Source organism: Oenanthe melanoleuca, chromosome 2 (assembly GCF_029582105.1).
Source record: "Oenanthe melanoleuca isolate GR-GAL-2019-014 chromosome 2, OMel1.0, whole genome shotgun sequence".
Taxonomy (NCBI): domain Eukaryota; kingdom Metazoa; phylum Chordata; class Aves; order Passeriformes; family Muscicapidae; genus Oenanthe; species Oenanthe melanoleuca.
In genome coordinates this window covers 138,873,210-138,899,805 of record NC_079335.1, presented here as the reverse complement: position 1 = coordinate 138,899,805, position 26,596 = coordinate 138,873,210, and the positions used below count along the sequence as shown (strand labels likewise).

The window sequence follows — 26,596 nt, the reverse complement described above, 5'->3', positions numbered from 1 at the left end:
AATTTGCTGTGTGTCTGCTAATACTCTTGCTTTAGACTAGAAAAACTGCTCTAAGTTTCTTATCCACTGGGCAGCTGGAGCTCTAGGGACTGTTAAAGCATAGACATCATGCAGGGCTGACAATGAGTTTGTGCACAGGAGGGTCTGAATGAAAATCTGGTGATCTGGAAGGAGCTGTGTGTGCATGAAGGTAGGGGAGAGAGAGAGGAACACCACAGCTGTACACGTGTAAAAGAAATGCTGGAGAAGCACTTAAAACAGAGCACCTGGGGGTAAAAAAAGTGCAAAGAGTGCTATGGGACAAGTACCACACAGGAAATGCTGGGAACCATGAACTCCATGAGAAATTATTTCCTTCATTTTCTTCATATTGAATTTAGGACAACAGAACTGTATGTATACTATTTGTAAATAAACATGATTGTGACAAAGGGGTAACTGACTTACAACTGTCTTTCCCATCTATGTGACCCTTTTTTTTTTTTAGCTTACTGGTTGGGTCCAAAGGATATCCATAATTTGGATTGTTTGGGAAATCTAGTTCAACAGTGTGAAACCAGCAAATTCCCGTAAGGGGGAGTTTCATGAATAGAGTTTTGCTTTTTTCCCCCTCCCTTTTCCTCTCTCCACCTGATAGTAGAGTGACTTAATACCGAGTATCTGGGCTACCATTAAGGGACTTGGAGAAAACAGATTAACAGGTAAGAAATGAGCTATGTTAATGGAATGTGCATTATAAAAAGGCAAAGTGGTACTTTTAGACAAAGTCTAAGAAAGGAGGTTATACTGTTTTCATGTGCTATGCCTACATAAAATTTATATGAAAATGAAAATTTATTATTTGTTTTATCATCTTTTTTTCACAATAATTACGGGCTTGCTGTGGTATGGAAGTGACCTAATAGTTACAATTGTGACCTCTAAGTTATTGTTAATTTTACTGTCAGTATGTGCTTCACATCTCCTACTTAATGGTATGCTAATTGTACAGCAGGATGTCACATTCTCCAACATACAGATTCCCTATTTCAATTACAGCTAAGTAAATCTCCATTACTAATGAGTAAGCATTTCTTTTCCAAGTACATTTGCATTATAATGGACATTTTCTTTGTGCACTAAAATTATTCTTTCCTTGACAACAACTATGTATTTTATTTTACAGTAAAGGCTACGACATGATGATTCATTCCTTTCTGTTGGGTTTATCTGTATTTAAATTGTCAAATGTTCTGGATAGCCTGACATTTTCTATCGCATGTTATTTTTTCATACGTCCAGAATATATTTATGTATTTGCTTTAAGACAACCTACTTAAGACAAATGACAAAGAAAAGTAAGCTTATGTGCCTGTCACAAATTATATGTATTTTTGAAATTGTTGCAGTACTTCACTCATGTTGCTGAGTGAATCTCAGCTTTTTATGTCAGTGCAAAGTGACCTTTATGATAAAATGTTTGACAGATTTGAATATAAGGAACAAGTGACCACGTGTGACCCATATGATTGCAAGATCCTGCTCTGCCTAACAGAGCATAGCTTTTGGCTGTAACACACAGTCCCCCAAACTCCTTTGCTGCCCTGCTGATGCATAGATCCAGGACTGCAGCAGGCAGCTGGGCAAGGATGGGCCTCCTGTTGGGTCTGAGTTACTCAGCTCTGCTGCCAGATCCTCTCCTCTCGGTGCCAGCTGCTGCTGCTGCTGCTGAGCCGCTGGATTGGGCAGAGGATTGATTCCCTTTGAGTGCCAGCACCGTGACCCGGGAGCCTCCCCTGCCCTGTGCCAGCGTCCCAGTCCCTGTGGCAGAGATCCTTCCTCCGGCCTGCATGGCCCTGGGAAAATGTGTCAGCTTTTATACACAAATAAGGACTGTGAGTTTTATTGATAAAGTGACAGCCTCACCTTTGATAATATGCAGGTTGTTGCTTTGCTTTTGGTGGGGCAACTCTCTGTGCAGTAAATTATGTTAGAAGGATCTTTTTTAGATGCCCGGAGAAGGTTTATGTATCTAAGAGTGTATTAATTAACAATCATTAATATTATTGATAATTTTTAAATTGGCCTGGTGGTGGGTGTATATATGGATAAGAATGATGGGTGTTGGGTTCTTTTAATCATACAAATACATGGGATATTTTAAAGAATAAAATGTGGTGAAAGTGTCAGGTAGCATTCCAGGAATGCAGGAGGAAATGTATGCAACCAGAAGTTAGAACTAACATTGATTTCCTGGTCACTGTGCATGAATTCTTTCTAGCCTTGTGTATATCCTGATAATCAGATGGCTTACAGTATAGATACAAAGTTTGTTTTGTTTTTATTTTGAAAGGCCTACGGTATGCAGCCTTTTTCCCAGACAGCAGCAAAAAACAAGGTGAACAATTTTTGCACTATGTGGTTTTGAATTCTGTCATATTTTCTATTACGTTTCTGTCTTCCATTAGGATAGCTTAGTCTCCTCTCTTAGCCACCACCATCATCCATGTGCCCCCGGTCCCGGGTGGGTGCGCACCCCGTGTTCGGGGGGCTCCGGGGCTGGCGCGGCCGCTCCGCTCCCGGCGCTGTCACCGCGGCCGCCCCTGGGCGCCGCTTTCGGGAGCGCCCGGCGACACCTGGCGGCGCCAGCGGGAACTGCAGCCGCAGCTGCCCCAGCTGGGCCGAGCTGCCCGGCCCCGAGCGGGGCACCGAGCTGGGCACGGCACATAACCCCGGTTCCTGCATGGAAATAACCAAACAGACAAAGAGATTAAATAGATGATAGATAGATAGATAGATAGATAGATAGATAGATAGATAGATAGATAGATAGATAGATAGATAGATAGATAGATAGATAGATAGATAGATAGATAGATAGATAGATAGATAGATAGATATAGATTCACGCTTAGGTAAAACGAGAGAAGCAATAACCAACAGTTCATTGCTGTTGGAGGAAAATTAATCTGACCTCACTATTGAAGTCAGTAGGGCAGTTGTCCACAAGGGTTAGTACCTTTTTAAAATATTTTTAAACTAGCTTTTCAAATATATTGCACAAATGAATGTTTTATGTATACTTATGCACTAAATATACTGCATTAGACACAAACTTTTTTTTTCTGTGAAAAGCCTTGTATTTAGAAATAATGAAGTTTTCAAATCTCTACAGTGTGAATACTGAAGGATACTCTTCTGCTGTTTTATTTAACGTCATGGTTTCTGGCTGGAGTGTATGGTTTTTCTTGCCAGCAAATATATTTCCGTATGTTTATGAAATTCCACATCTCTTTGCCAGCATATTTCTTAACAATGGAATATCTGGGAGATACGAATGTCTAACTAGTACAAATAAAAACTAAGAATCCTGGAATTCTGATTCTGTGGTGAAATTGCAGGACCTCTTGGGGTCTTCTCAGTTTAATTTTTATCTAAATATACATTCAACCAAAAACTGATTATTTTTCTTGCTTAATTGGCCCTTTACTGCCACCTGATTTTTTTTCATTTCATACATACAATTAATATAAATGAAATCCAAACACTATCCTGATTTTTTTCAGTCTGCAGGCAAATCAAGCACACTAATAATGCAGTATCTTTAGTTGTTTTCAAAAAACTTAAAGAAAGGGCTCCCAAAGTACATAGCCACTGGGCTTTGGAAGGGGAAAGATTTGGTGTAACAAGAATGTGGTTTTTATAGCCACATTTGCTGGTGTTATGCCATTTTGAGACATGCAGAATTTGCCAATGAAATGAAATGAGGAGAAATGACAAAAGGTCAAGTCACACAGTTAATCTGCACAACAAAGGAGGGCGAAGTTCTGAGTTCAAAAATCACTGGTTAAGATTTCATGGGGTGGATTTTTCCCCCTCTAAACTTGCTGCCCCTGCAATCCAACATCCATGGTACATGAACTTTAGGGCAGGCAGTCTGGGGTGAGGCTGTCCCAAAACCTCTTGTGTTCCTGGGGGCTCTGGTCAGATGAATTCTGCACACAACACGTGTGCACGTGAGTGTGGCACTTCTCATGCTGCTCCTCTGGAGGAGACTTTCACACAAGCCCAGGCACAGAATAATGAAAATCAGAAAAATGCCAGTTCTGGCAGTGGGAATTGCTAACTCCACCTTTACAACATGACATTAAAAACAGCTCGATCAGATTTTTATCAAGATAATTTATTGACTAATAGGAGTAGTTTTTTCAGAGATCTGAACCCATTGAAAAGTGACATTTGACATGAAAAGGCATTGGGAGTTTTATCTGAGATATGACAGCTATTTTGTCTTCTAAGTGTAGAAAAAACTGTGGCATTTCAGATAACAAATGTAAACATTTAACAGTGGCCACTGGCAATTCTGCTTGGTTTTAGAACTATAGATTCCTAGAGCAAAATTCTGCCTCCAAATTATATGCATGCTGCTCTCATTTATTTCAGCAAAGCTTGTGCACATGTTTCAAAGGTCAGAATTTGGCCGTTGGGGGTGAATTTTCAAGGAAGAGTATATTAAAGACATCTGTGCATCAGCAGAACCATATCCTTGTCTTCTGTAGAGCATTTCAGGAATGAGCCCAGTGCTATTGAGCACGGCAAGTGAAACATTTTGTATTTTTTGAATTGCTTTGGGATTGCTTAGCAGAAACATTTCTTGCAGTAATTGGTTCATGATTTCATTTATTTCTTGCAACTCAACACTTCGATGCTGAAAAGTTGTCAGAGTAAAGACTGGAAGGGACCACCCTTCAGAAAATTACAGTTGAAAATATAATGCAACAATCAAACTGAGGGAAGTAGTCCAAGAAAATAGGTATGGTCTGTTGAGGTGCACAAACTTTTGTTTGCAGTCTAATACAGAGAGGTCAACAAATGTTTTACACAAAGGTAGAAAACAAACCCACTTTTCATTGTGGACAGAGCTCATATTTGAAATTGTAACTAATCAGACACTTGAAAAAATTAAAACTTGGCATTCATATTCTATTGGAGTTAGTGTGTATCAAATTGGTGAAGATCTTTAAGCACATAGGTTTTCCCCTGTTTTTTTAAACATTATACACTTCTTTAAAATGTTTATAATGTCTAATTGCTGCTGGATTTCAAGACATATCAATTTTGTTCTTAGTTCCTGCAGATTTTGACAGAATGTCATACCAAAATATTTTGTATTTTTTGTAGGACTGGGAAACAGAAAATCATGACTGGTATTGTTTTGAATGCCATATGCCTGGAGAGGTGTTGATATGTGACCTGTGTTTTCGTGTGTATCATTCCAAGTGTTTGTCTGATGAGTTCAGGCTTAGAGACAGCAGTAGTCACTGGCAGTGCCCAGTTTGCAGGGTGAGTACCTATGAGATTTCATGTGCTGATTAGAGGATTGATATTCAATAATAGATTTATTAAGGTGTCCAGATGGTCTGGCCAGGTTAATGGGTAAAGAACTGAATATTGAAATGATGGTACATACCTAGAGCATCTGTACAGAGATGTGGTACAAAATGTGATGCATGCAGCAGATGGCTGTTTTTGAAGACTCCACCAAGTTTTACTTGCACAGTACCCTGTGCCAGAGTGTGTGCACCTGGTGCAGTAAAGTGTGGGAACCTTCAACAAGAGTAAACAAATTGCTGTATAAGATGCTACTGTTTTTACTTAATGTCATTGAAATGAATCAGTTTTGTATTTTGATGACTTGCATTCTTAATATTTTATTGGAATGGTATTTTGTTCTAAACCCACAATCATGTTACTGATGAGGCTAGTATCAAAAATCTGGAGTTAAATCCTTCTTTACATTTACTGATGTAGATTCTATTGGTGCAAAAAGGGCAATCTGGATTTCACTCATGGCATCCATATCTATGTTGCTTTTTCTTTAAAAACGCTATTCTTATGAGTATGGCCAGGAGCCAGCAAAAAGCATTTTTTATATACTTTCCAAGAATGGCAGATATATTGTCTACATGTCATTGAAGATTAAGCATTCTGGTCAGGATGGGGCTCACTGGTACCTGGCCAAATCAGCCAAATACCTGTTGCTGTTGTCATCTCTGTGTCACCTCCCCAAATGGAGCACTTCTCTGGGCTTGCTGCAGAGCTAGGTTCCCTTCCTGTGGAAGGAATAATGCATATGAATGTTTCAGATTACACTGTTGTTACAGAAAGGCATAAAACTGCCAGTTCCACTCTGCCTAGGATTGCTGGAGAGAGAGGCAATTCCTCTGCTAAAAGCTTGGATTAGCTGCAGAGCAGCAGACTGACCTTAAGATGATCTGTGCTGCAAGGAATGTAGGGTTTCAGGCACTTTGTGGGATGGGGAAGCAGTTGTTGAAAAGACATGGATTGTTTTGTTTCAAAACAGCACTTTTTGACTGCTGTTACCTTAAAATGAGTTCCAAATAACCTGTTGCTGTTGCCTCAGACTGGGAGCTCTCAGGGTTTAGGGAAATAGCAAGAAAATCAGGCCTGCCTCAAAGAAGCTATAAGTAATCAAAAAGAAGTAGTGGCAGGGAATAAACTGCTAAGAACAAAGGCATATACTGTATCTCTCCATATTGAATTGCTAGCATTTAATGCAACTACTCAATATTCCCTCGGTTAAAAACAAAAAATACGACCATATATAGACAGATTACTTTCAGATTTTTAAAAAAATCTCTTTAATAATTGTTGGATCTTGTTAGAAGTATTGATAATTCCTATAAATAGTTAAAATTAGGTAAACTGAATCCAGTCTCCACTCTAGCTTGCCAGGGATTTTAGATGATGCCTGGTGGAAGTAAAGAATGTGGATGGTTTATGCCACCTTGTGTATGAGGTGGTTTCATAACATCTATCTTGTACCATGGATATCCTCAGTGTGGAAATGCTGAATCATTGCTTGAAATATGCTCTGATACATCAGCTTTGGGAACAGCTTGACTTTCATCATGAAGCCTTGAAGTCCTTTATGGCAATGATATTAAATAAATGTTTACCTTAAAAAAAAAAATCCTGTGAAACTTGAGCCATGTGCTGTCTGCCTATCTCTCTGCATATTGGTTCCTTTTTTGTTATACAGATATTAAGGAGAGGTTTTGGGGGCTCTTAAATACTTCCTGCCCCAGAGGCCTTTGGCTTGCTTAGTGCCTCAGGTGATGATCAACCTATTTTTGTGGATATTGCCATTGTGAATGCCATGGCATCCTTTCTCCTCCTGTGCCAGCAGCTCCTATTTTTCTTGTTGTTAATTCAAATCCCTTCAAGCCCTAGTTCTGCAAACTTGGACTAAGGAGACTTGCACAGTCCCTGTAAGTGAGGGAGTCAGCATCCTTGTGTCAGTATTCATCCTTCAGTATTCTGCTACTTTGTCCCCACCCTCCTAGGAAATGACTGCTCTAATTTCATTTTAAAAGCAAGAAAGTGGCCTATATTCAAAAAACTAATAATGTGGAGAGAGCCCTGGCTGATGTCCAGAGGGCATAACAGAGCTTAACCATCTTGCATAAGGGCAATGGGGGATTTACATTGCCTTATCAGCAGTAAATATGTATCTTCAAGAAAAGTGATAGCTGGGACAAAGAGATACATATATTTTCATATTTAATTCCATAACTGGACATGGCACTTTTCACTTGGAGATTTCAAAGCTCTTTACAAAAGTGAAGTAAAAGTATGTTTAAAACATAATATATGGGAGAAATAACCTAAGAACTCTTCATTCTTATGTAAAAATTGCTTCTGTAATGCTGCCAAGGTCAGCAAGCCTTTGGATTTTTCATTTCACAATTGCTGGTTGTATTAGTTTGATCAACCTGTGCAGCTTTATCTCGCATGCTTGACTACTCAGAAATATTTTATAAAGGCCATTGCTAAAGATTGTTCATACCTTAATTTTTTTTCTCCCATATCATTTATAAGAATCCCTTTCAAACCTTGTTCTGAACTCTGTTTGCCTGCCCGTGGTTTTTCTCCATTGTATCCATAAACAACAATGTCCAGTTCCTCATTTGTTTCTTTTTTAAAATTGATGGTACCACTCTGAATATTTTTGTACCCTATATAACTCTCAGCAGGGATCAAAAGTCAAACAAAGTTCAATTCAAACCACATTGCACTGATTGAAATTTTTTCCTGACTGTTGACTAATCATTGTCTTAAGTGAAATAAATTGGCATTATCAGCAAAATTCCTGGTAGGCAGGTCACAAGAGAAAAACTCAATATTGAATGAGCTTAGAGATTACATTTTTCAGTGCTGGAGTAGTCCATTCCAGACAGGGTTAGTCAGCTCAGTCTCTGAAGGATGTAGGAGACTTGTACATTTACTGCTGCTTTTCAGTTAGATAAAACGAGGGAATTAATTTTCTTCAGCTGTTAATTTAATAACTAAAGACTACAAAAAGTCCTGCCAAAATACTAATTTTTTGGAGAGGGAATAGAGGTATACAAAATTATGAATAAGAGAATATAGATCATGTTGGTATAACTGACTATTATTATTTCTTGTGTAAAAATCCAAATTTAAAAAAATTTATAAGAAGGCAAAATTAAGCATTTTGATATATTATTTGTCCCAGAGAAATAGATTTTGATTCATGAAACAGAAGGAAAGAATTAGTCATGTGGTTTCACTTGACTCCTAATTTTTTTTTACAATCATCTGGTCAGAGATTGAATCTTCCATGCATGTTCTTTGCAAGGACTTATAGCCAATTTACCTATCATAGTGAGCATTTCAGTATTCCTGAAGTTTATACATAGGAGACCAATGTAATCTGTAGAGCTTAAGATATTAAATACTGTGCTGATAAGCATTCTATAAATAGGCTTATTGTGAGTTCTGATACTGTACTGAGCATTTCCTAGAGTACATTAAAATAAACCATTATGCAGTTCACAATCAACTTCAGACAAAATTTGACAAGTGAGAATGATAAGCAGTGGAAAGTTAGAAGCACAGGAAGATGGAGGTTGCTTAAGTGAAGTTACTCAAGGGCTTAGATTAGGGGGGTTCAGGTACCAGCTATCAGTCAAGGTGGTTAATGTAAAATACAAGGAAGGAGGAAAGAATTGGTTTTATTGACTTATTTCTTAGTGTTGTGGTAGGAGTTTGAGACCTGTGTGGGGAAACATATTCTTGAAACAGTATTTGGTGTGATCACACAAATAATAGTCATGGATTGGTGGGTAAAGGAAGTCCTAGAGCAGGACCAGTTTTAGCAGCACATGGCTCAGTGCACAGGGAGGTGTTAGTGCTCACCAGTCCCTCCTGTTCACCCTGGAGTAAATCAGGGAGCTGCAGAGCTGGGCACTGCATAGAACATACTGAGTAAAGGATAAAGGGATTTGCCCACAGCAGTGAGAAAACTGGGAAACCTCCACCTAGAGCCTCCTGCCACCTTCTTTGTGCAGATAAAAGCATATTTAATTCATATGATGCTTCATATCCAGAAAGTGCTTAATGCACCACACAAGTAGAAATCAATTTGTGGATTCAGCTGTAACATTCCCAAAAGCACCTGATGCTTTAAAAAGTCTAATTTTACTGCATCTGATCATGAAAGAGGCAAGTCTTAGGGCATATTTTCTCCTGCAGCAGCTTTTCTGTGTGATACTTAGGGCACATAGTGCACTGAATGACCTGAGACCATGTGCCTGCATACCTTTCTTAATGGTACAGGAAACCTGAGGACCTGAGGGCTGAAAGTTTGAGAGGGCAGCAGAGCAGTAAAGCTTTCCATATGTAGCACCAAATTCCTTTGGCAATTTAAGCCCTAAAATAGTCCAAAGGCCAGTGTGTAAAGCAAGAAGTTTCTAAAGAGCAGTGGTAAGTGTATGTTAGACTCACACTCATAGTTCTCCTCTGCAAATAGACCCCTGGAAACCTGAATTGCTTCTGAAAAGGCAACTGATGCCTTAGAAACATGTATCTGTCATTGAGCAGCCTTCACATAATCCATCACTGAACTGAAATGCAGCTCTTTGATGTGTGTATACACAGGACAGGTGAGAGGAAGGGAAAAATATTCATTAATGGGAGATTACAGGGAAACAGAAACCTCTTTAAATGGTGCAAATGTAATTTAAATGCTTATAGCTAGACAGAATGCTGGCACTGACACCTTGCATTCCTTAGAGTTTTCTCCTATTTTTTTCTCTTCAAATGAAAGACTGCAGCAACTGCAGCACAGTAGCCACTGCCACCTTGGGAGTTGAGAGCTAACTCAGAGTGCAGAGATTTGTCACTTCCATCATCCCTGGTGCTACTGCAGATGGAGTGTTTCTTGGAAGTGCCCCTGGCTTCTCTAGCCTCGTGTGGTTTGAAAAGTCTTGCAGTGAAATCCTGTGCTATAAGCATGTCAGAATTTCTAAATATGTCACACCTGCACAGTGCAATATATTGCTACCCTCTTGAACAGCTAGGCAGTATAATTAATCTGGAATATTGAATATAAAGAGCAATGTAACCTTCAGGTACCAGAAGAAACAGATGTGCTGCAGAGAATAAGGCTCATATAAGGTATTTCCTGCACCCACAAGAAAAGAGTTAGGCTTCAAGCTTGGCCTTTCACCTACCAAATCTCATTAATCTTCTACATGAGGATTGCTATTGTGAAGGTTATTGCTTCACTCCTTCCTCCCCTGTGTAAACACATAGGCATGACCAAGTCTTTCAGTCTACCTTGATTCAAAGCAGAAGGATTGCAGATTTCTCTAAAGCAAAGCTGTGACCCAGCAATTGTCCATCTTGCAGGGTAACCCCAGCAGGCAGCCAAGCACCACATGGCTGCTCTCTCATGTCTCAACTCCCAGCTGAGAAAGAAGGCAAAACAAAGGTGGTGCAAAGGCAATGACTCCCCATCCTCATGGACAGATCAATGCCCAGACAGTTCCTGAGTTAAAGATGGCTAAATTCCCCCTAGGCCCCTCCTCTTCCTTTCTATTGCTGAGCATGAGGTTATATGGCATGGAAGAGCTCTTTGGTTAGTTCAGGTTTTCTGCCTTGTTGTGTCTTCTCCCAACCTCTTGTGTACCCCCAGTCTATTCATTGTGGGGACACAGTGAGAAATTGCCAAGGCCTTAGGGCTGTGCAAGCACAGCTCAGCCAGAGCTAAAGCATCCATGTGTTACCAACACTGTTTTGGTCACAAATCTAAACCACACCACCATATCAGCTGCTGTGACAACAATGACTTTCATCCCAGCCAGACCTGGTACAGCCCTATATTAAGATAATCTAAAGATATCTTAATATATATTATATATATTATAAAGATATCTTAAGATATCTAAAAGTATAAGGATCCTCAGCAGTCTCCTTGAAATGAACTTGAACTTGGACAGGGTTTGCAGTAGAGTATCTTAGTAGATGTGACAGGAAAAAGATAGTGGATCTTGCCACTATCATTGGTTTTGTTTCCTGAAAGCAGGAAATTAGAAGACCTAATTTTCATTTATATTTGCTTCTATATCACTCTGCCTATAAAGGGGACCTGAAAGTGGGTATATTATCTTGTGTCAGAGAAATATAAATAGATTTTATGCAAATCATAGTCCCCATCTAGTATTATCTATTTTCTTGCTTTAAGTGGCTCTAGGTTGACTTCTCTGAGAACACTACAAGTCTTCAAAATACAAAGGAGGGGTTTTTTATTTAAAACTTACACATTTTCCATTATAACTTCCAAAGAATATGTGAATGCTACCTCCTAAATGGCTAATTACTGTTGAAAAGTGAATGAAGTGCTTCAAATGTAGCTTGCTATCTACAAAGGGTGAGCAACCTTGCCATAAAAAGACATTTTGTTGGCTCATAGGCTCCAATTCCCTCAATTTATTACCTTTCAAAATTTAGTAGAGGAACATGAAGATCAAGTTTTTCTTAAAATAAATCAGTGTAGGGAATTGAAGGAAAAGTGGAAAAATTAAAGTTTGCCAGAATTGGCAAGTTAATTATGTAGTTTTCATTGGTGCTTAAGATGATATTAATTGCTGACATCAATAACTCTACAAAGCCAGCTATCTATCTTTTCTTATGATCTGAAGGATAGGGCTGTAAACCATCTATCTCAACAGTCTCTTTCAAACTGTCTTGCCCAGCAGGGCATGAAAAATTGTTCACATGAATTCTGAGATACTTTCACAGGATGATAAATTCAGAGCCATGTCAGGAAGAGAGGTGTAGGACTAGTCAGTGCATGTGAGTTTTATTGTGTCCTTATAAGTTTCAGTCTTTCAAAATGCTGTGTCATTAGGAAGCACACAGCACTTCAGTGCCTGAAATGACAAAATGACAGCAGTGTTTCATAATGCAGATAATTTAATGCACATTTGGGTTTTCATTTGCAGTGGCAATGTTGGTTTATGAGAAACTGAGTAGGTGATTGGAATTCCAGCAGAATGCACGTTCTCACAGCAGTCAGAGTGAAATATGAATATAGAGAATGTGATTCAGATATATACTGCAGGATAAATTCTCTGTCAGTCCAGAGTTTGGAAGGAAGGTCAGGCAAGCATTAATATTATGAAAATAATGCTTAAAGGAACTGCAGGTACTAGAAATACCTGGGGCTGGCCCTTTCCACAACAGAGAGCTTTTCCCAGTCAGGAGGAAGCTGTAGTGTTGTTATGCACAATGCAGTGTCTGAGTAGGTTTGTGACTGAACTGGTATTTCAGCCCAGTTTGTAATGATTCTAATTGCTCTTAAGCAATCAAATGAGCAGCTTTGCAGGTAGTGCTGTGTACAGTTTTGTTTCCAGAAAGGTAGTAAGTACAATCCTGAGATGTATAGGTTGCAAGTTTGCTGTAGCACAGGGGAACAGCCTGTTTGCAGGGTCCTTAGTGTCTTGGAGGAGGAATATAAGCAGGGGAGACACAATCGAATCCTATCAGCTTTTTTTGTGCTAATGTGTAATTTTACTTTTGCCAAGTGAATTTGTGAAAGCAGATGCTCTGTACTCAGTGTGTGTGCTCCCTATGTCCAGAGTCATATATAAATAAATAAATGAAAAATAGCACATTTCTAGTGACTGATAATTTTTAAGCCTCTTTTATTTACCTATTAGAACATTAGATGCATTTTTTTCTTGTGTTTGCTAAGCACCCATGATCTGCACAATTATGTGGATCTTGCTAGAGACCATCAGATTTTGAGGATGCAGGTGTAACTGAGACAGTTTGGTCCACACAGTTTGCACACAAGTGATGAAATGAGGCATGAGAAGGGAGAGAACAGCCTGGCAGTCAGTGCACAAGGTGTGAGGAGAAGTGAATGCCTTGCAGGGGATGTGAGCAGTTAGAAACACTTCAGGGTAATAGACCTGGATCCCATGCTGCTGTTTCACTGTGCTTTTGTTTAGGAGAGCTGCTGTGGGTAGAAGCAGGGAGCAGGTAGCACTTTCCAGCCAGCTGTTTGTTGTTGTAGGGCCATGCAGGGCTGTGCACAGCTGCTGTGAGCTGGGATTGGAAAGGCTGCTTTGTAAGAGCACATCAGGCATTTGCAGACAGACACCTTCTCTTTAGCAGCACATTTTTAGTCTGCAGGGCTTCCCACTAGCCTGGTTATACTTTAAAGGGTGGGGATAAGTCTCTATAATAGTCTAACATGAGAGGAAAAAGCTCTGGATCTTGAACTGCTAAAAAGTAGTAATCTATGTTCCAGAATCTGGATTGAATTTTATTAAGGAAGAACCACAAAAATCCCAGACTGTTATGTTTCTTGAGCAGTAAAAAGTGCTCAGTTTCTACTGGCTAGAGCCAATTTGTCTTCCTCCCAGATGGTGTCATTTTGCTTAGTAAGCACATAATTTGTAGATGGTACAGGATATTATTTTTTAAATTATTTATTATTTTACTAAAATTATTAATGCCTTGCTAATAAAAAGACCATTAAATCCATTTTTAGCTGCTCCCTAAAATGACTTTCTTCTTTGCTTTATTCTAATTAGACACCTTTTTTTATGAGAGGTTTTGACAAACTATTATGGATACAAGTGGAAATAAAACTTGTAATTTTTGTGTAACTGAAGTTCTCAGCCCAGGCATAATTCAAAGCAACATATATAGTCGTTGTGGCATTAGTGTTACTAATTTCCCAAAAAATATTTTCCCTAAGAAATAGTGCTTTATGTGATTCAAAGTTACCTTTTCAAATGAAGTGTTAATGCAGAGAAAATGTTTATTGGCTGGACTTTGAAGTCAGGTTTAAAATGGTAATATGGTCCTATTTTTCTTTGGCAGAGTATCAAGAAGAAAAACACGAGTAAGCAAGAGATGAGCACATACCTGCGCTTCATAGTGTCCCGCATGAAGGAGAGGGTGAGTCTGGGACAGAGCTGTGCTCAGTGCTAGCATCATTCTGGCTGCCCAGGTGGGACTGTGCAGGAGGAGGGCTACAAGAGGTTTTTGTTTCTCCTGTCATAAGCACTGTGTGTGATTTCACACACACACAGGTTTGGATCAGTGTCATCAGACACAGACACCTGTCAGGTTTGAGATGCATGTAATCTCATGGTTGTGGATCCCCAGGTTGCCCTTGTGTAGTCCCTACCTGAAATATTCCAACCTATTGCATTTTCTAATCCTCTTTTATGTGTTTTAAGCATATTATAAATTCAATAACAAACACTGTCTTGTGGTCCTTTCAGGCTATAGATCTAAACAAGAAAGGGAAGGACAACAAACACCCAATGTATCGAAGGCTGGTGCACTCAGCTGTTGATGTTCCTACTATACAGGAGGTAGAGTGACTTGCTTTCTATCTTCTACACTGGTTTTGGTGTCTTTTAACAAAGTCTAAAAAGTCCTAATCCTGTTTAATTCTCTTTATGATCAGTATTTCAGTGTTGTATCCAGCATTAGATATGGAAGTTTAACATGTCAAACTTTTCCTCAAAAAAGGTAATTGAGTAAACCCATTTTGAATGATACCTAGTTTTCAGACACAGAGTATCCTCAATTCCTTTTGTACTAAGGTTGTACTAGGATCTGCAGGTAGCTAAAATCTTCAGAGGAAGTACTGCTTAACTAAATGGATGAATATAGACTCAAGTGCCTATGTGTGCTTCTCTGGCCCAATGTTTTTTGACCATATTCTGATTTCAGTCATTGTGCCCTTGTGTGGGTGTCAGCTTTATAAATATCTAAATGATTCATAAAGAACCAATCACTTTGTTGATCATGAAAACCAGACTCACCCAAAATATCTGTTTTGCATTAATTATTCCAAAAATAAAGTACTAATAAATATATTGTCCCTTTTTTCTGAACCAAAGGTCTGATCATGACTCATATAAATCAACTGCACATGACCATAATGAACAGCATATTCATCTTTACTCATTCCTGCAACTGCAATGTGTGGTATATCCTGACCTTTACAAGCACATATGTGTAAAGCCTTTGTTTTATTATTAAAATGCATGGATAAACAATAGCTTCACTGACAGTTTTGGAGAGCAGCACTGCTGCCTTTCTAGAAGTGCTGGCAACACAGGTTGAGCCTGAAAATAGGTCAGGCCTTCCTTTCACTCTGTCAACTTCTCCTGCTTCCATAGAAGGTCTTTTGGCCTTGATAGCATTCTGTAAGCTGATGTTGTTTTGTTTGATGATTGGAATTGTCATAGATGTTCTTGAGAGAGTACAACTGAAAACTCTATTCCCTATTGGACAAAACCATGCTAAGAAAATGAATTGCATGGCTCCATGTAGGCATTTGTTATGAGTTTGGAAGAGACTGGAGCAATCAGCTTTCATCAGATAACACAGACTGTCAAGTGAAGATCCTGGAAGTTCAGTCCTGAAAGGCAGTCAACATTGATTTGAAACTAGCTGATATTTTAAGGTACAAAATGCTCACCTCAGAGATCATATTTCAGTTTGAACAAATGTTCTGGGCCACACATTATGCTGCAGCTACTCCAGATTCATCTTGTTATAAACAGGAAAATCTTTTTTAAACTTGGTCAAGTATTAAAGAATCTATTTTACTTCTGGGCATTCCATAAAGGGCAGCCAATGCTCAGGTACTAACCATCCATGTCAAAGAGTTGTAAGTATTCATTTTGTATGCAGGAAAAGCAGTGTCTGATCTGTGTTGCATAATGCAGATTTCTGTGAAAGCTTCTCTGCATAAAGCAGGTAAAGCACTTTGAAGAGTTTTCTCACATTCTTGTGTTTTCTTTTGTGTAGAAAGTAAATGAAGGAAAGTACAGGAGTTATGAGGAATTCAAAGCAGATGCTCAACTGCTTCTACACAACACAGTGATTTTCTATGGAGGTAAAATACTGCATTTACTGCTTGCCTTGTTTGATTTGTCTTTATTTGTTGGAAACTCACAAGTCCAGGATTAATTTGGTATTAAGTAGTCTTAAGTGTGAATGAGGTAATTTGAAAGCCCTTAAAAATCAAAGTTCAGTAAGGACTTTTTAGGGTCTTTTCTGGTCCATCTACTACAGAACTATTTTCATCCTCCCTGGTTAAACCTCTAGTGAGAATTACCCTTTTGCCACCCTGCTGCTTCTTCAGCAAAGTCCTAAATCAGTCTGTACTGCAGATTTTTGCCAATATACATATGTTTTCCTAGCGTAGGGAAGGGTTTTCTGTGCTATGTCAGCAGAAACATGTACTATAGACATATTATTTTACTTTTGGGCAATATCTGCCATAGTGACAGCAAATGTAGCTACATCCACACCAGGAGTGTGCTGCTGGTGCAGTGTGGAGGTACAGCCATCAGAGAAGCTGCCAGGGACTGGGAAGGTGACAAGTGACTGACTGGAAGCCAGAAAACACCACCACCATGCCCAGAAGCTGTAGCCAGGTGCTGTTTTCAAGAGCCAGTGTTTCAGGGAGGATGTGGCTCTCCCCTGCAGCGTGGCCCCCATCAGGGAGGCTGGGAGCAGGGTGGCAGCAGTCTGTCTGCAGCCCCAGGAGGTTCTCACTGTGGCTGGTGGGGAGAGATGTGAATATGCCAAGGGAGGAATACACAGATGTAAAAGGAGGATCAGTGATAAACACTCTGTGAAGCATCACTCAGAGCCCAGAGCAGAGAGGGGAAGTTTTAGGACAATTGCAGTGTGCCATTAAGACACAAACAGAGAAAAGAACTGAATCCATATTAAGAGCAACTGTGTCTCCCTGCTGCTGCTCCTCCTCAGATGTGTACTTGCATTGTCATTGTAAGAGCAGTATTGTGGCATATAAATATGACACAGAAAACAAATATTGAACTCATTGTTAGAAAATTTTAAATGGAAGGGCTGTCCAAGTGATTAAGTTATGTTTTGTCTTCTTAAGCACAACAATTACAGCGTGAAAGTCACAGCAATGACAGCTGCAAATCTTTGTGAGCACTGTGATCATACTGTGATTGTTTATACCATCTATTTTTAATTTATAGCGGACAGTGAGCAAGCTGATATAGCAAGGATGCTTTACAAAGACACCTGCCATGAAGTAAGTACTGCCTAGTAACCAAGATGTAGTCAAGATACTTGCCTTTCATTTCAGAATCTAAGAAATTATTCTGCATATTGCAAAATAAAAAGCAGTGAAATTGAGTTGTAAATTTCCTCCAGACAGTCTAGCAGCTGATTCAGAATTCCTTTTTCTTTTTCTTTAGGGTTTAGTTGTTGGTTGGTTGGGTTTTGTTGTTTTTGTTGTTGGAGTTTGTTGGGTTTTGGGTTGTTGGGGTTTTTTTGCAACTAGATTATAATTTTAAAAACACTGATATTCGAATTTTAGTATTGAAAATAATCAAGTAATACGAATTTGGACTAGAAATAATTGTACTTACTAATATAAATTGAATCTGAGGTGAGATTCTTACTAAATTCTGTAATTGTCATCAAAACATTTCTCCACAGTCCGTGGAGACCAAAAAATACAGCTGATGTGCTGGCACACTTTCTCTTTTTGTACAGTTGAATTACTTCTTTCACAATGTACTTTAAATATTTTATGAATTTTAAGAACTATTCTTTGCATTTCATCTATAATAGATCATTAATATGTCAATTAGTCTTCTCCCTCTGCCTGGATTTTGTGAAACATGAATCACATTTCTTCAGGTTGTCTTTCAGCCTCTCACAGCCCACCTCAGTTTCACACCTTTAGTTTGCATGGATGGGAGTTACTCCACCAAATTAGCAAACAGGGCTGAAAAATTTTACTACTTAAGGGAGAGGGATGCTACTGAAAACACATAAATAGAATTTTTCTTGCTCATTTACCTTTTTTTGTTTTTCAGCTGGATGAGCTGCAGCTTTGCAAGAACTGTTTCTATTTGTCAAACGCACGACCTGACAATTGGTTCTGCTATCCTTGTGTATGTTGCTGACACAGATTTTTATTTGTTTGCTTTTCTGTATGAAAGCCTGCAATTTTGGTGTCATTAATGCACTGAATATTCCATTTCAGGGGGCCTGTTTCAAAAGCATGGTTAAGACTCTGTAAGCCTGGATATTTTACACAAGTGAAGTGTTGATTGAAGTTCAAAGCTGTAACAATAAAAGTTATAGAACTTGGGTATCAGCCAGTTACAACAGTTTCACAAGAAAATAAGGAGCTTACAGAACTCAAACTTTGCTCCTGAATGAAACTAGAAAGACAAGTTAATTTTTAGGCTGCTTAAGATCTCTGTTTTCAGTAGACAGTTATACCCTTTTCAGACTTTGTAGTTTTGAGGTCTTTTTACATTCATCCAAGCAATCTAACAAGGAAATGTATTATAATAAGATAAAAATGAAAATAGCACTAGACAAAAACTTTAATCATACTCTTAAGGTACTAGCATAGTATTAAGCAGAATATTTGTGGGAGATAGCAATATAATATTTCATATCCACTAATAAATACTACTTTTTTTCCAGATACCTAATCATGAGTTGGTTTGGGCCAAAATGAAAGGCTTTGGGTTTTGGCCAGCCAAAGTCATGCAGAAAGAGGACAATCAAGTTGATGTTCGCTTTTTTGGCCATCACCACCAAAGGTAATTTATTAATCCCATGTGCTGATTTTTACAAACAATATTAAAAGAATTTATCTCATCTGTCATGCTGTAAATCCAGGCTCAGCTTTTTGCCAACATTAGAAATACTGAATACTCTGCCATAATTGTTTCAGAAAATTTAAAGTTCAGTCTAGCACATCTGAAGTGTCCAAATTCAGTGGCTCAGAGATTCTCTTTCCACAGTTGCCAGGAGCATATTCCTTAATGTCATTTTAATTAAGATAGTAAGTGAACTTCAGCTGTATTTTCAAATATGTAGCAGTTTGCTAATCCAGGCCATGGTGAAAATTGGACAGAAATGTACTCCTTCTATCAGCAGTATTGACTTCAGGCAATTTCTCATTTGAGCTGAGGCACTACAATTTTGTGGTTTAGTACCATGATATATATCACAAATGTTTGTGTCTCACTGCTAGAACATTGACAGGCCTCCTGCTGGGAGCCAGTTTGCAATTTCAGAGAATCCCTCTTTACATTGGAAACTTGACTCTGAGAGATGAGCTTTTGGTTCTCTCTCCAGCTGGTTGTTCAGCATTTGGGGAAGTTTGTAGCAGTGTGACAGTGCTGGTTTGGATTTTTTTACTGTTTTATTTATAGGCTGTAATGTGAGGAGAGGAGAAATTTCCAAAGTAATTCATGGTTGTTGGGAGATGGTGATTTTGGTGCATCCCAAAAGGGCCTAGACAATTCAGTAACAGTGTTTTAGGAAACTGTTTATTTAAATTGCTTTCATGTAACTTGCACAGTATATAACATCTTTTCACTTTTTATATGAACTACCAAGACTTTCTAATAGTCATAAAGTGAATAAAGGATCTCTTCTGGTGCTTCAGTCACAGAATGTTTTTTACCTTGATTCTGTTTATGAATGCAGTTTATTTCATTAGTAATCTTTGGCTTTAAGTTCACCCAGTGTAAAATTGCTTAATAAAGCAACCTGGCATGTGTGGGATGAGGTGCTTGCAACTTCTTAAATGCTGCTGATGCAAAAGGCAAAGGATGTTTAATTAGAGAGCCATTGCTTAGTTACTGTGCTGGATTTGGACAAAAGACCAAACTCCTGGTTTGTGTAAATTGGCATTGTTTCTTTGACTTTACTCAAACTAAATTTATATTGCAAGAATCAATCTTGTCACAAACATGTCATCTGTTGAGTATTTAATATATTAGGTAGATGTGCATGGCAGTGGCTCTATATCTTCAATGTCCAATGTTGCCTGGTGCCTGGTATAACCTTTCAAAATGTCAAGACCTGCCCATCTAACTCTCTGAGGATTCTCTGAACGCATTTAAGAGGACAAAGTAACTTTGGAACCATGTCACTGGCATGAATTCAGTCCAAAGAAGCATGACAGTCCCCATGGAAGTTCAGTCCTGACAGACAGGAGCCTAGGACAAAAATGTCTCTATTCAGGGTGATGAGTTGGTACACTCCTTGACAGTTTTAGGAAAGAGGTCGAGAGCTAAATTGGATTAGCATATAAACCTCCAGTGAAAAAAAATGTTTCTGTGTCTGAGTTGGGGCATTTAGTAAGAGAGCAGGTAATAGATGGTGCTGGGGAACGTTTGTGGCTCATCCAAAATGAGACAGACTTTTAGCCAGAGCACCAACAGTTAATGAGTATTTATAATAACAAAAGTGCCTAACAGCATGTAGTCCATTTTTTTAAAATGTGTTGAGTTTAAAAAAATAAAGCCAAAGTAAAAAGGAGCTGTCGGTGATCAGCCATTGTGAAAACCTGCATTTGAAGTCAGTTTCTCAGGTGGAGATCCTTCACCTGCATTCAGTGTTTCTGAAGCTGTGTGTGCTGTGTGTCAAAGGGCCTGGATCCCCTCTGAGAACATCCAGGACATCACGGTGAACATCCACCGGCTGCACGTGAAGCGCAGCATGGGCTGGAAGAAAGCCTGCGACGAGCTGGAGCTGCACCAGCGCTTCCTCCGGGAGGGGCGGTTCTGGAAATCAAAGAACGAGGACAAAGGGGAAGAGGAGGCAGAGTCGAGTATCTCTTCCACTAGCAATGAGCAAGTGAGTGCTGCTGCATATTAGCAACCAGGGCAATGCATTAAAAATACAAAGACGATGTGGTTTTGATTAATGTGCTATTAAATTAGCCTTGTGCTCTGTCTGCAGGTTTGTGATGACAAGAGGGTTCAAAGACTTATTCTCCCTATGTTTCATAGCTCAGTAATAGCAAGAATGTAGATTTTCCTCTTTCCTCAGTTTCTTGGATGACCTTTGTGAAGTTTCAAAGCATTTGTCACGTACAGCACCTTGATGAGACAGATCAAGATTTCTAAAGTTAAATAGGAATGTTCAAGTCAAATGTCACAGATATCAGATGGACTGCAACACTGCCTGCTTGGAGCCCTGTAGCCTTTTCACAGCTGGAGTATGTTCACTTGGAGCTCTATTCTGCCCTCAGATCCACAAGTAGGACCAGCCATGACATTTTCAGCAGGTCCAACTAGAGTTAGGTGCAAGTGCTGCACTTGAAGACCACATGATCAGCAACTGATTAAAGTAATTAAAAATAATTCTGCAAAACAAGAAAAATTCATTGTTTCAACAAACAGCACAAATGGCCAAGATCCAAAACTCTGCATTTCCACATGGAAATTCCCTTACCATAGCTGATCTTTACTAATAATTCATTGTCCAAGAGGGTGTTATATTTCACTACTAGTGACTTGGCAGTAAGATTTTCATAGTTTGCAGGATGCTTCTCTGTATTTTTGGCAGCCCTTTCCCTGGCAACATCTTTCCTCATTCAAAACCACTATCCTTTCTCTAAGTCTGCATCAAAAAAAAAAAAAAAAAAAAAAAAAAAAAAAAAAAAAAAAAAAAAAATCAGTGTATTTTGACCCTCTTCCTTTGTCCTTTTGTCAAACAAGTCTATTGCCCAATTTGGAAGTAAAAACTTAAAAGTTTATAAAACTCTATGTTGTGGTGGGAGCTTGTTCTTTATCAAAGTGGTTTTAGGGTTTTTTAGCCTGGTTTGCTTAGCTAACCCTTTGTAGCCCCTTTATTTAAAGTCTTGTGTGCAGTCATACAACAGCCTGTGGTAAAACAGGAAAATGGTCACAAATAAAAGATAACTGGTATTTTCTAATTTTTTTCAGAAGTGTCATTCACAGGGTCTGAAGTGTCCATTTACGTATTTTCTTTTTGATGGCAATTGCTCATCCTTGACTTGGCTAATGCTTATACCTGTTTTACTGCTTTCCCAGATACAGGAACACAGGAGTAGCCATCAAACTCACTGTTCTGCTGCAGTCTGCAATATCCTATTACTAACTAGGAGTAGTAATAGGAGACTAGCTAGCACTGCATGCTTCAAAAGCAGGCATAAGAACTTCTCTACAAGCACTGCAAGATAACTACCATCCACTTAGATCTCATCCTTGTTTCTACTGTGAGATTGACTTTTATTCTAAAGCATAAAGTTCCATACTCCAATTATAATCCAGTCTGGATGATGTTACTGTTTTTACATACTTACATTCTCTTTATAATCACTGCTGTTTTCTGGCATCCAACAAAAACCTGATTTCTAAGTATGGGTCATGATATCGGAGTATCTCAGAAAACAAGTGTTTGAACTTGTGTGCAATGAAGAAAGGAATGGTTAAGGGTATTTTAGCAAGTGCATATTGCATGGTAGAACTTGTTCATTCATTTTGTTCCTTTGTGCAGTCATAGTCATCAGTGATAGTGTAGAAAGTTTATTGTGTTCACTTCTCATTTAAGAACATTTAATTAATTTTATATTTGATACCCTAAATAATTGCAAATAACCACAATAAAAGGCACAACAGTTATGTTGCAATGAAAACCACTTACATGAACTGGTTTTTGGGTTATTTGATTCAACATGCTTTTCTTAATGTTCACAGCTGAAGGTTACTCAGGAACCAAGAGCAAAGAAAGGACGACGTAACCAGAGTATGGAACTCAAGAAAGAAGTGAGTAACCTCAATTACTGTGTTTGTAGAGGTAGCAAAGTACAAAAAGTCTGAAATTTTAATAGACACTCCTTCAATTTCAGTCACTTTTTAGTGATGCTACAGTATTAGTCTTGGAAGTTCCAGTCCCTCTGCTTGGTACTCCTTGCTAACAAATGTAATTGTGCCTCCCACATGCAAATAATGGGAATATTCTGTATCGTGAATAAAGCAAGTCAGCTTACAACATTTCTTTTTTAATAACAGATTCAGGATATCAGTAAGTCCATAAACAGCAGGAATCAGGAAGTGTAATCGAGACTATTAAGTTTATGAACTACCTCATCCCCTTTTTCCGTGGGGCTTCCCTGTGTGTCCTGCCTGCAGGATCAGGGAACCGAGGGCTGCGTTATTACACGTGTACACAAGGGGGCACTTACAGAGAGAGCTGTAAATCTATTCCCGAGCCACCAAGGGCTTGTTCCTGGCCTTGTTCCAGCTGCCTGAGGAACGCTGAGAAACATTTGTGCATATGCTCGTTCCTTGCAAGATGCCACTGCAGAGGAGGGTGCAGGTACTGTAGCAGCAGAGCTCTGTGCTGGCTGGAACAGGGACATGGCCACTCCTAATTCCTGGGCACCTGCCTCCCCATTGTACCTGATGCTGCAGGAGGCAGTGTCATGGATGGAGGCAGTGACACAGTCTGTGCTCCCTGGGGCACAAACTGTGCTTGAGTGCAGGATAGGGAGCTACAGGAGGATGTCTTGCCATTCTGTGTTTTGTGCCAAGTGAATGCTGTAATTTGCTTCATATATTTATGTCTGAACAGTTGCCTTCTTAGCTGTGATCAGTGATCCAGAAGTCAATCACAGCGACCTCTTAGAGAGTAATTGATTGCAAAAGGGAATACATAGTCAGCCTTGTGAATGGTGTGAGCAATGCCTCACCACACAGACTGGCACAAAGTCTGGTCCTGAGCAAGGCTTTGTCTCCACACTGCTAAAGGAGCATTAAAACACCTAACTTTAAAAAATATATATATTGTTTGTGTTCTTCAGACACTTCAAACAGCAATAAGCATTTCCAGGAGTATAGCTTCCTGTTCTAAAGAGCAGGAGCAATTGGTTTTGCATTGCAATAACACAGGCAGCTAAATTCAGCACAGTACACTGCAGTAACAGTGACTTCTTTCTTGATAATTGTGTAATTATACCAAGATTCTGTGGTCAGCCAAGTCTAGTTCTATATTATTGGAAGCAAGACGTAGACTCTCATTAGCCTTTCATCTTCAAAGGACCTTTGAAGTACTAATCAATCTTTGCAGCAGTTCTATGGAGTCAGTGGAATATCACAGACTCCAGTGCAGCCTGCTGGGTCAGAGTGAGCCCAGAGTTTGCCAAAACTATTCAGGAGCCTTGAGCATGCAACTACAGTCTCTTTAGGCAGAATATTGTGGGGAAAAAACTATCTCTAGCAAACCTCTAGTAATCCCAAGGAGCCAGCAGAGCCTCCGAGGTTTTTCATCCTTCTGGGGAGGTGAGGCTGGCTGAAGTCAGAAAAGCCTGACCCAAGAGCTTACCCACCCTCAAGCTGGTTTTCCACAGGGATCCCACATCCCATTTGCACTATAGGTCTTCAGCAGACACCTTTCACATTAATTACATTGGTATTAGTCACATAACATTTTATCTTCAGGGGGAACTGTTAACAGGTTGTCTTGTTCTATTTTGGTATCTGATTTACAAGTTTGTTCTTTGTCTGCAGGAGCCAGAACCTGAAACTGAAGCAGTAAGTTCAAGCCAGGAAATTCCCACAATGCCTCAGCCCATTGAAAAAGTTTCAGTCTCAACTCAGACCAAGAAGTTAAGTGCCTCTTCTCCAAAAATGCTGCATCGGAGCACCCAGACCAGTAATGATGGAGTGTGTCAGAACATGTGCCATGACAAATACACCAAAATCTTTAATGATTTCAAGGACAGGATGAAAGCTGATCACAAAAGAGAGACTGAGAGAGTTGTGCGAGAGGCAGTGGAAAAGGTAACACTTGCTGAACACCACCTACCCTGGGCTGAGGAGAGGCAATTTTGGGGATGTTGTCACATTCTTTCCTATTTTTGTAACAACCACTCTTAACAAAATGAATAAAAAAACATTTTCCAAAGAGACCACATACAAATACCTCAATTATGGCTTTTTTAGACTATTTCTATACCAACAAACCTACTTTAAACAGAAAACTCTTGGTGTTTTTGATTCTTGTCCAGTGAAATCAGTTTGTGATCCAAAACTGAAACTAATTGTTCATTCATGAGTATCTATTTCCAAAGCCTTTTTCTCCATTGTTAAGTGTGATTCTAAACAATTGTTTAACTGCTAGTCATAAATAATTCTTCTTTTGTCCATCTTCTGACCTAAAGATTAAATAGGGTCACTGAAATTTGTTTGAATTTTCTTATCTAATAATAACCTCTTAAAAATTCAATGTCTAGGCTTGACCTGGTCACCTTTGGCTGGAGAGAGCAGGGCAATTTGGAGGATGATTTGTCTGACCTCTCTTAAGTACCTGTCTTAAGATAAGATGAATTTCCTTCTGGATGAAGGACTGTGCAATGAACCTAGGGAGTTCAAGTGTTAATCCTGTAGGATTAAGACACCAAACATTTAGATACCTAAGCAAGGGCAAAGGAGCCTCACTGGCAATGAATACTAAAAGGCACCTCTTAGTGAACTCAGGGGTGTTCTATTTTGTATTTTCCATTGTGCACTTGTTGTAGATTTATATCCAGTTGTAGATTTAGAAAAACCAAAAATTTTGAGAGAAATTAATAAATTTATAAACTGATCATTGAGAAAATTTACATAAAACTTATTTAGCTGTTATTGTAGATGCCTAGAAGAGTAGAAATATAGTGACCTTTTGTTTTGATTAAATCTGATTTTGTTGTATCTGTAATTGATTAATTTGTATTTCGTAAATAGGAGAAATCTCTAATTAGGTGATGCCCACCCACATCAGTAATAGAGGTTTAAAGAGTAGAGGTTTAAATGAGACACTTTTAATTCTAGTAGCTGTCCCTTGACTCCTTTTGCTGACTGTCTTTGGCAGCTGCGTACAGAGATGGAAGAAGAGAAAAGGCAGGCTGTAAATAAAGCTGTGGCCAATGCACAAGGAGAGATGGACAGAAAATGTAAGCAGGTAAAGGAGAAGTGCAAAGAAGAATTTTTAGAAGAAATTAAGAAACTAGCAGGTCAGCACAAGCAACTGATTTCCCAGACCAAGAAGAAGCAGTGGGTAAGTGTCAAAAATGTATCACAAGAGAGTAAGTAGAAATGTATAATGCGTCCTGCAGGCCAGTTGAAGGGATTTCTTCCTTGCTTTTAACTGCACTGCTCTTTCACTTGTCTTTCAGCATTAAGGCTTTCTCCTTCATATTACTGTTTCAAATCTTCTTCAAACTTCAACTTGGTGTTTTGATTACTTTCCATCTTAATTTGTTAGTGCTAACAGCAACATCTTCTCGAGTCCCATCAGATCTTGGTATCAAAAATATTATTTTTCTAAATGCAGTTTTGTTCCATATAAGACATGCTTTGCATTATGTTCATACTCCTTTGATCTTGAGACCTCAGAGGGTACAATATCTGGCTGCATCAATTTGGATTCCCCTTCTAATAAG

The 26,596-nt window shown here is 39.0% G+C and overlaps 1 protein-coding gene across 13 annotated transcripts in view; it reads left to right on the top strand.

The window, feature by feature from the left end:
- Positions 1-26,596, top strand: part of ZMYND11 (zinc finger MYND-type containing 11) — a 104,457-nt gene that overhangs the window by 71,200 nt on the left and 6,661 nt on the right. For 6 of the 13 annotated variants that reach the window (XM_056483527.1, XM_056483524.1, XM_056483526.1 and 3 more), the window contains 11 exons: positions 5,161-5,322; positions 14,203-14,280; positions 14,610-14,702; positions 16,153-16,240; positions 17,364-17,419; positions 18,213-18,290; positions 18,835-18,953; positions 20,796-21,003; positions 22,872-22,940; positions 24,684-24,956; positions 26,026-26,211. In XM_056483527.1, coding sequence (XP_056339502.1) covers positions 5,161-5,322; positions 14,203-14,280; positions 14,610-14,702; positions 16,153-16,240; positions 17,364-17,419; positions 18,213-18,290; positions 18,835-18,953; positions 20,796-21,003; positions 22,872-22,940; positions 24,684-24,956; positions 26,026-26,211 — 1,410 coding nt within the window. Of the gene's footprint in view, positions 1-2,332; positions 2,378-5,160; positions 5,323-14,202; positions 14,281-14,609; positions 14,703-16,152; positions 16,241-17,363; positions 17,420-18,212; positions 18,291-18,834; positions 18,954-20,795; positions 21,004-22,871; positions 22,941-24,683; positions 24,957-26,025; positions 26,212-26,596 lie in introns of all 13 variants that reach the window. The other 7 variants (XM_056483516.1, XM_056483520.1, XM_056483517.1 and 4 more) reach the window with 2 other exon arrangements.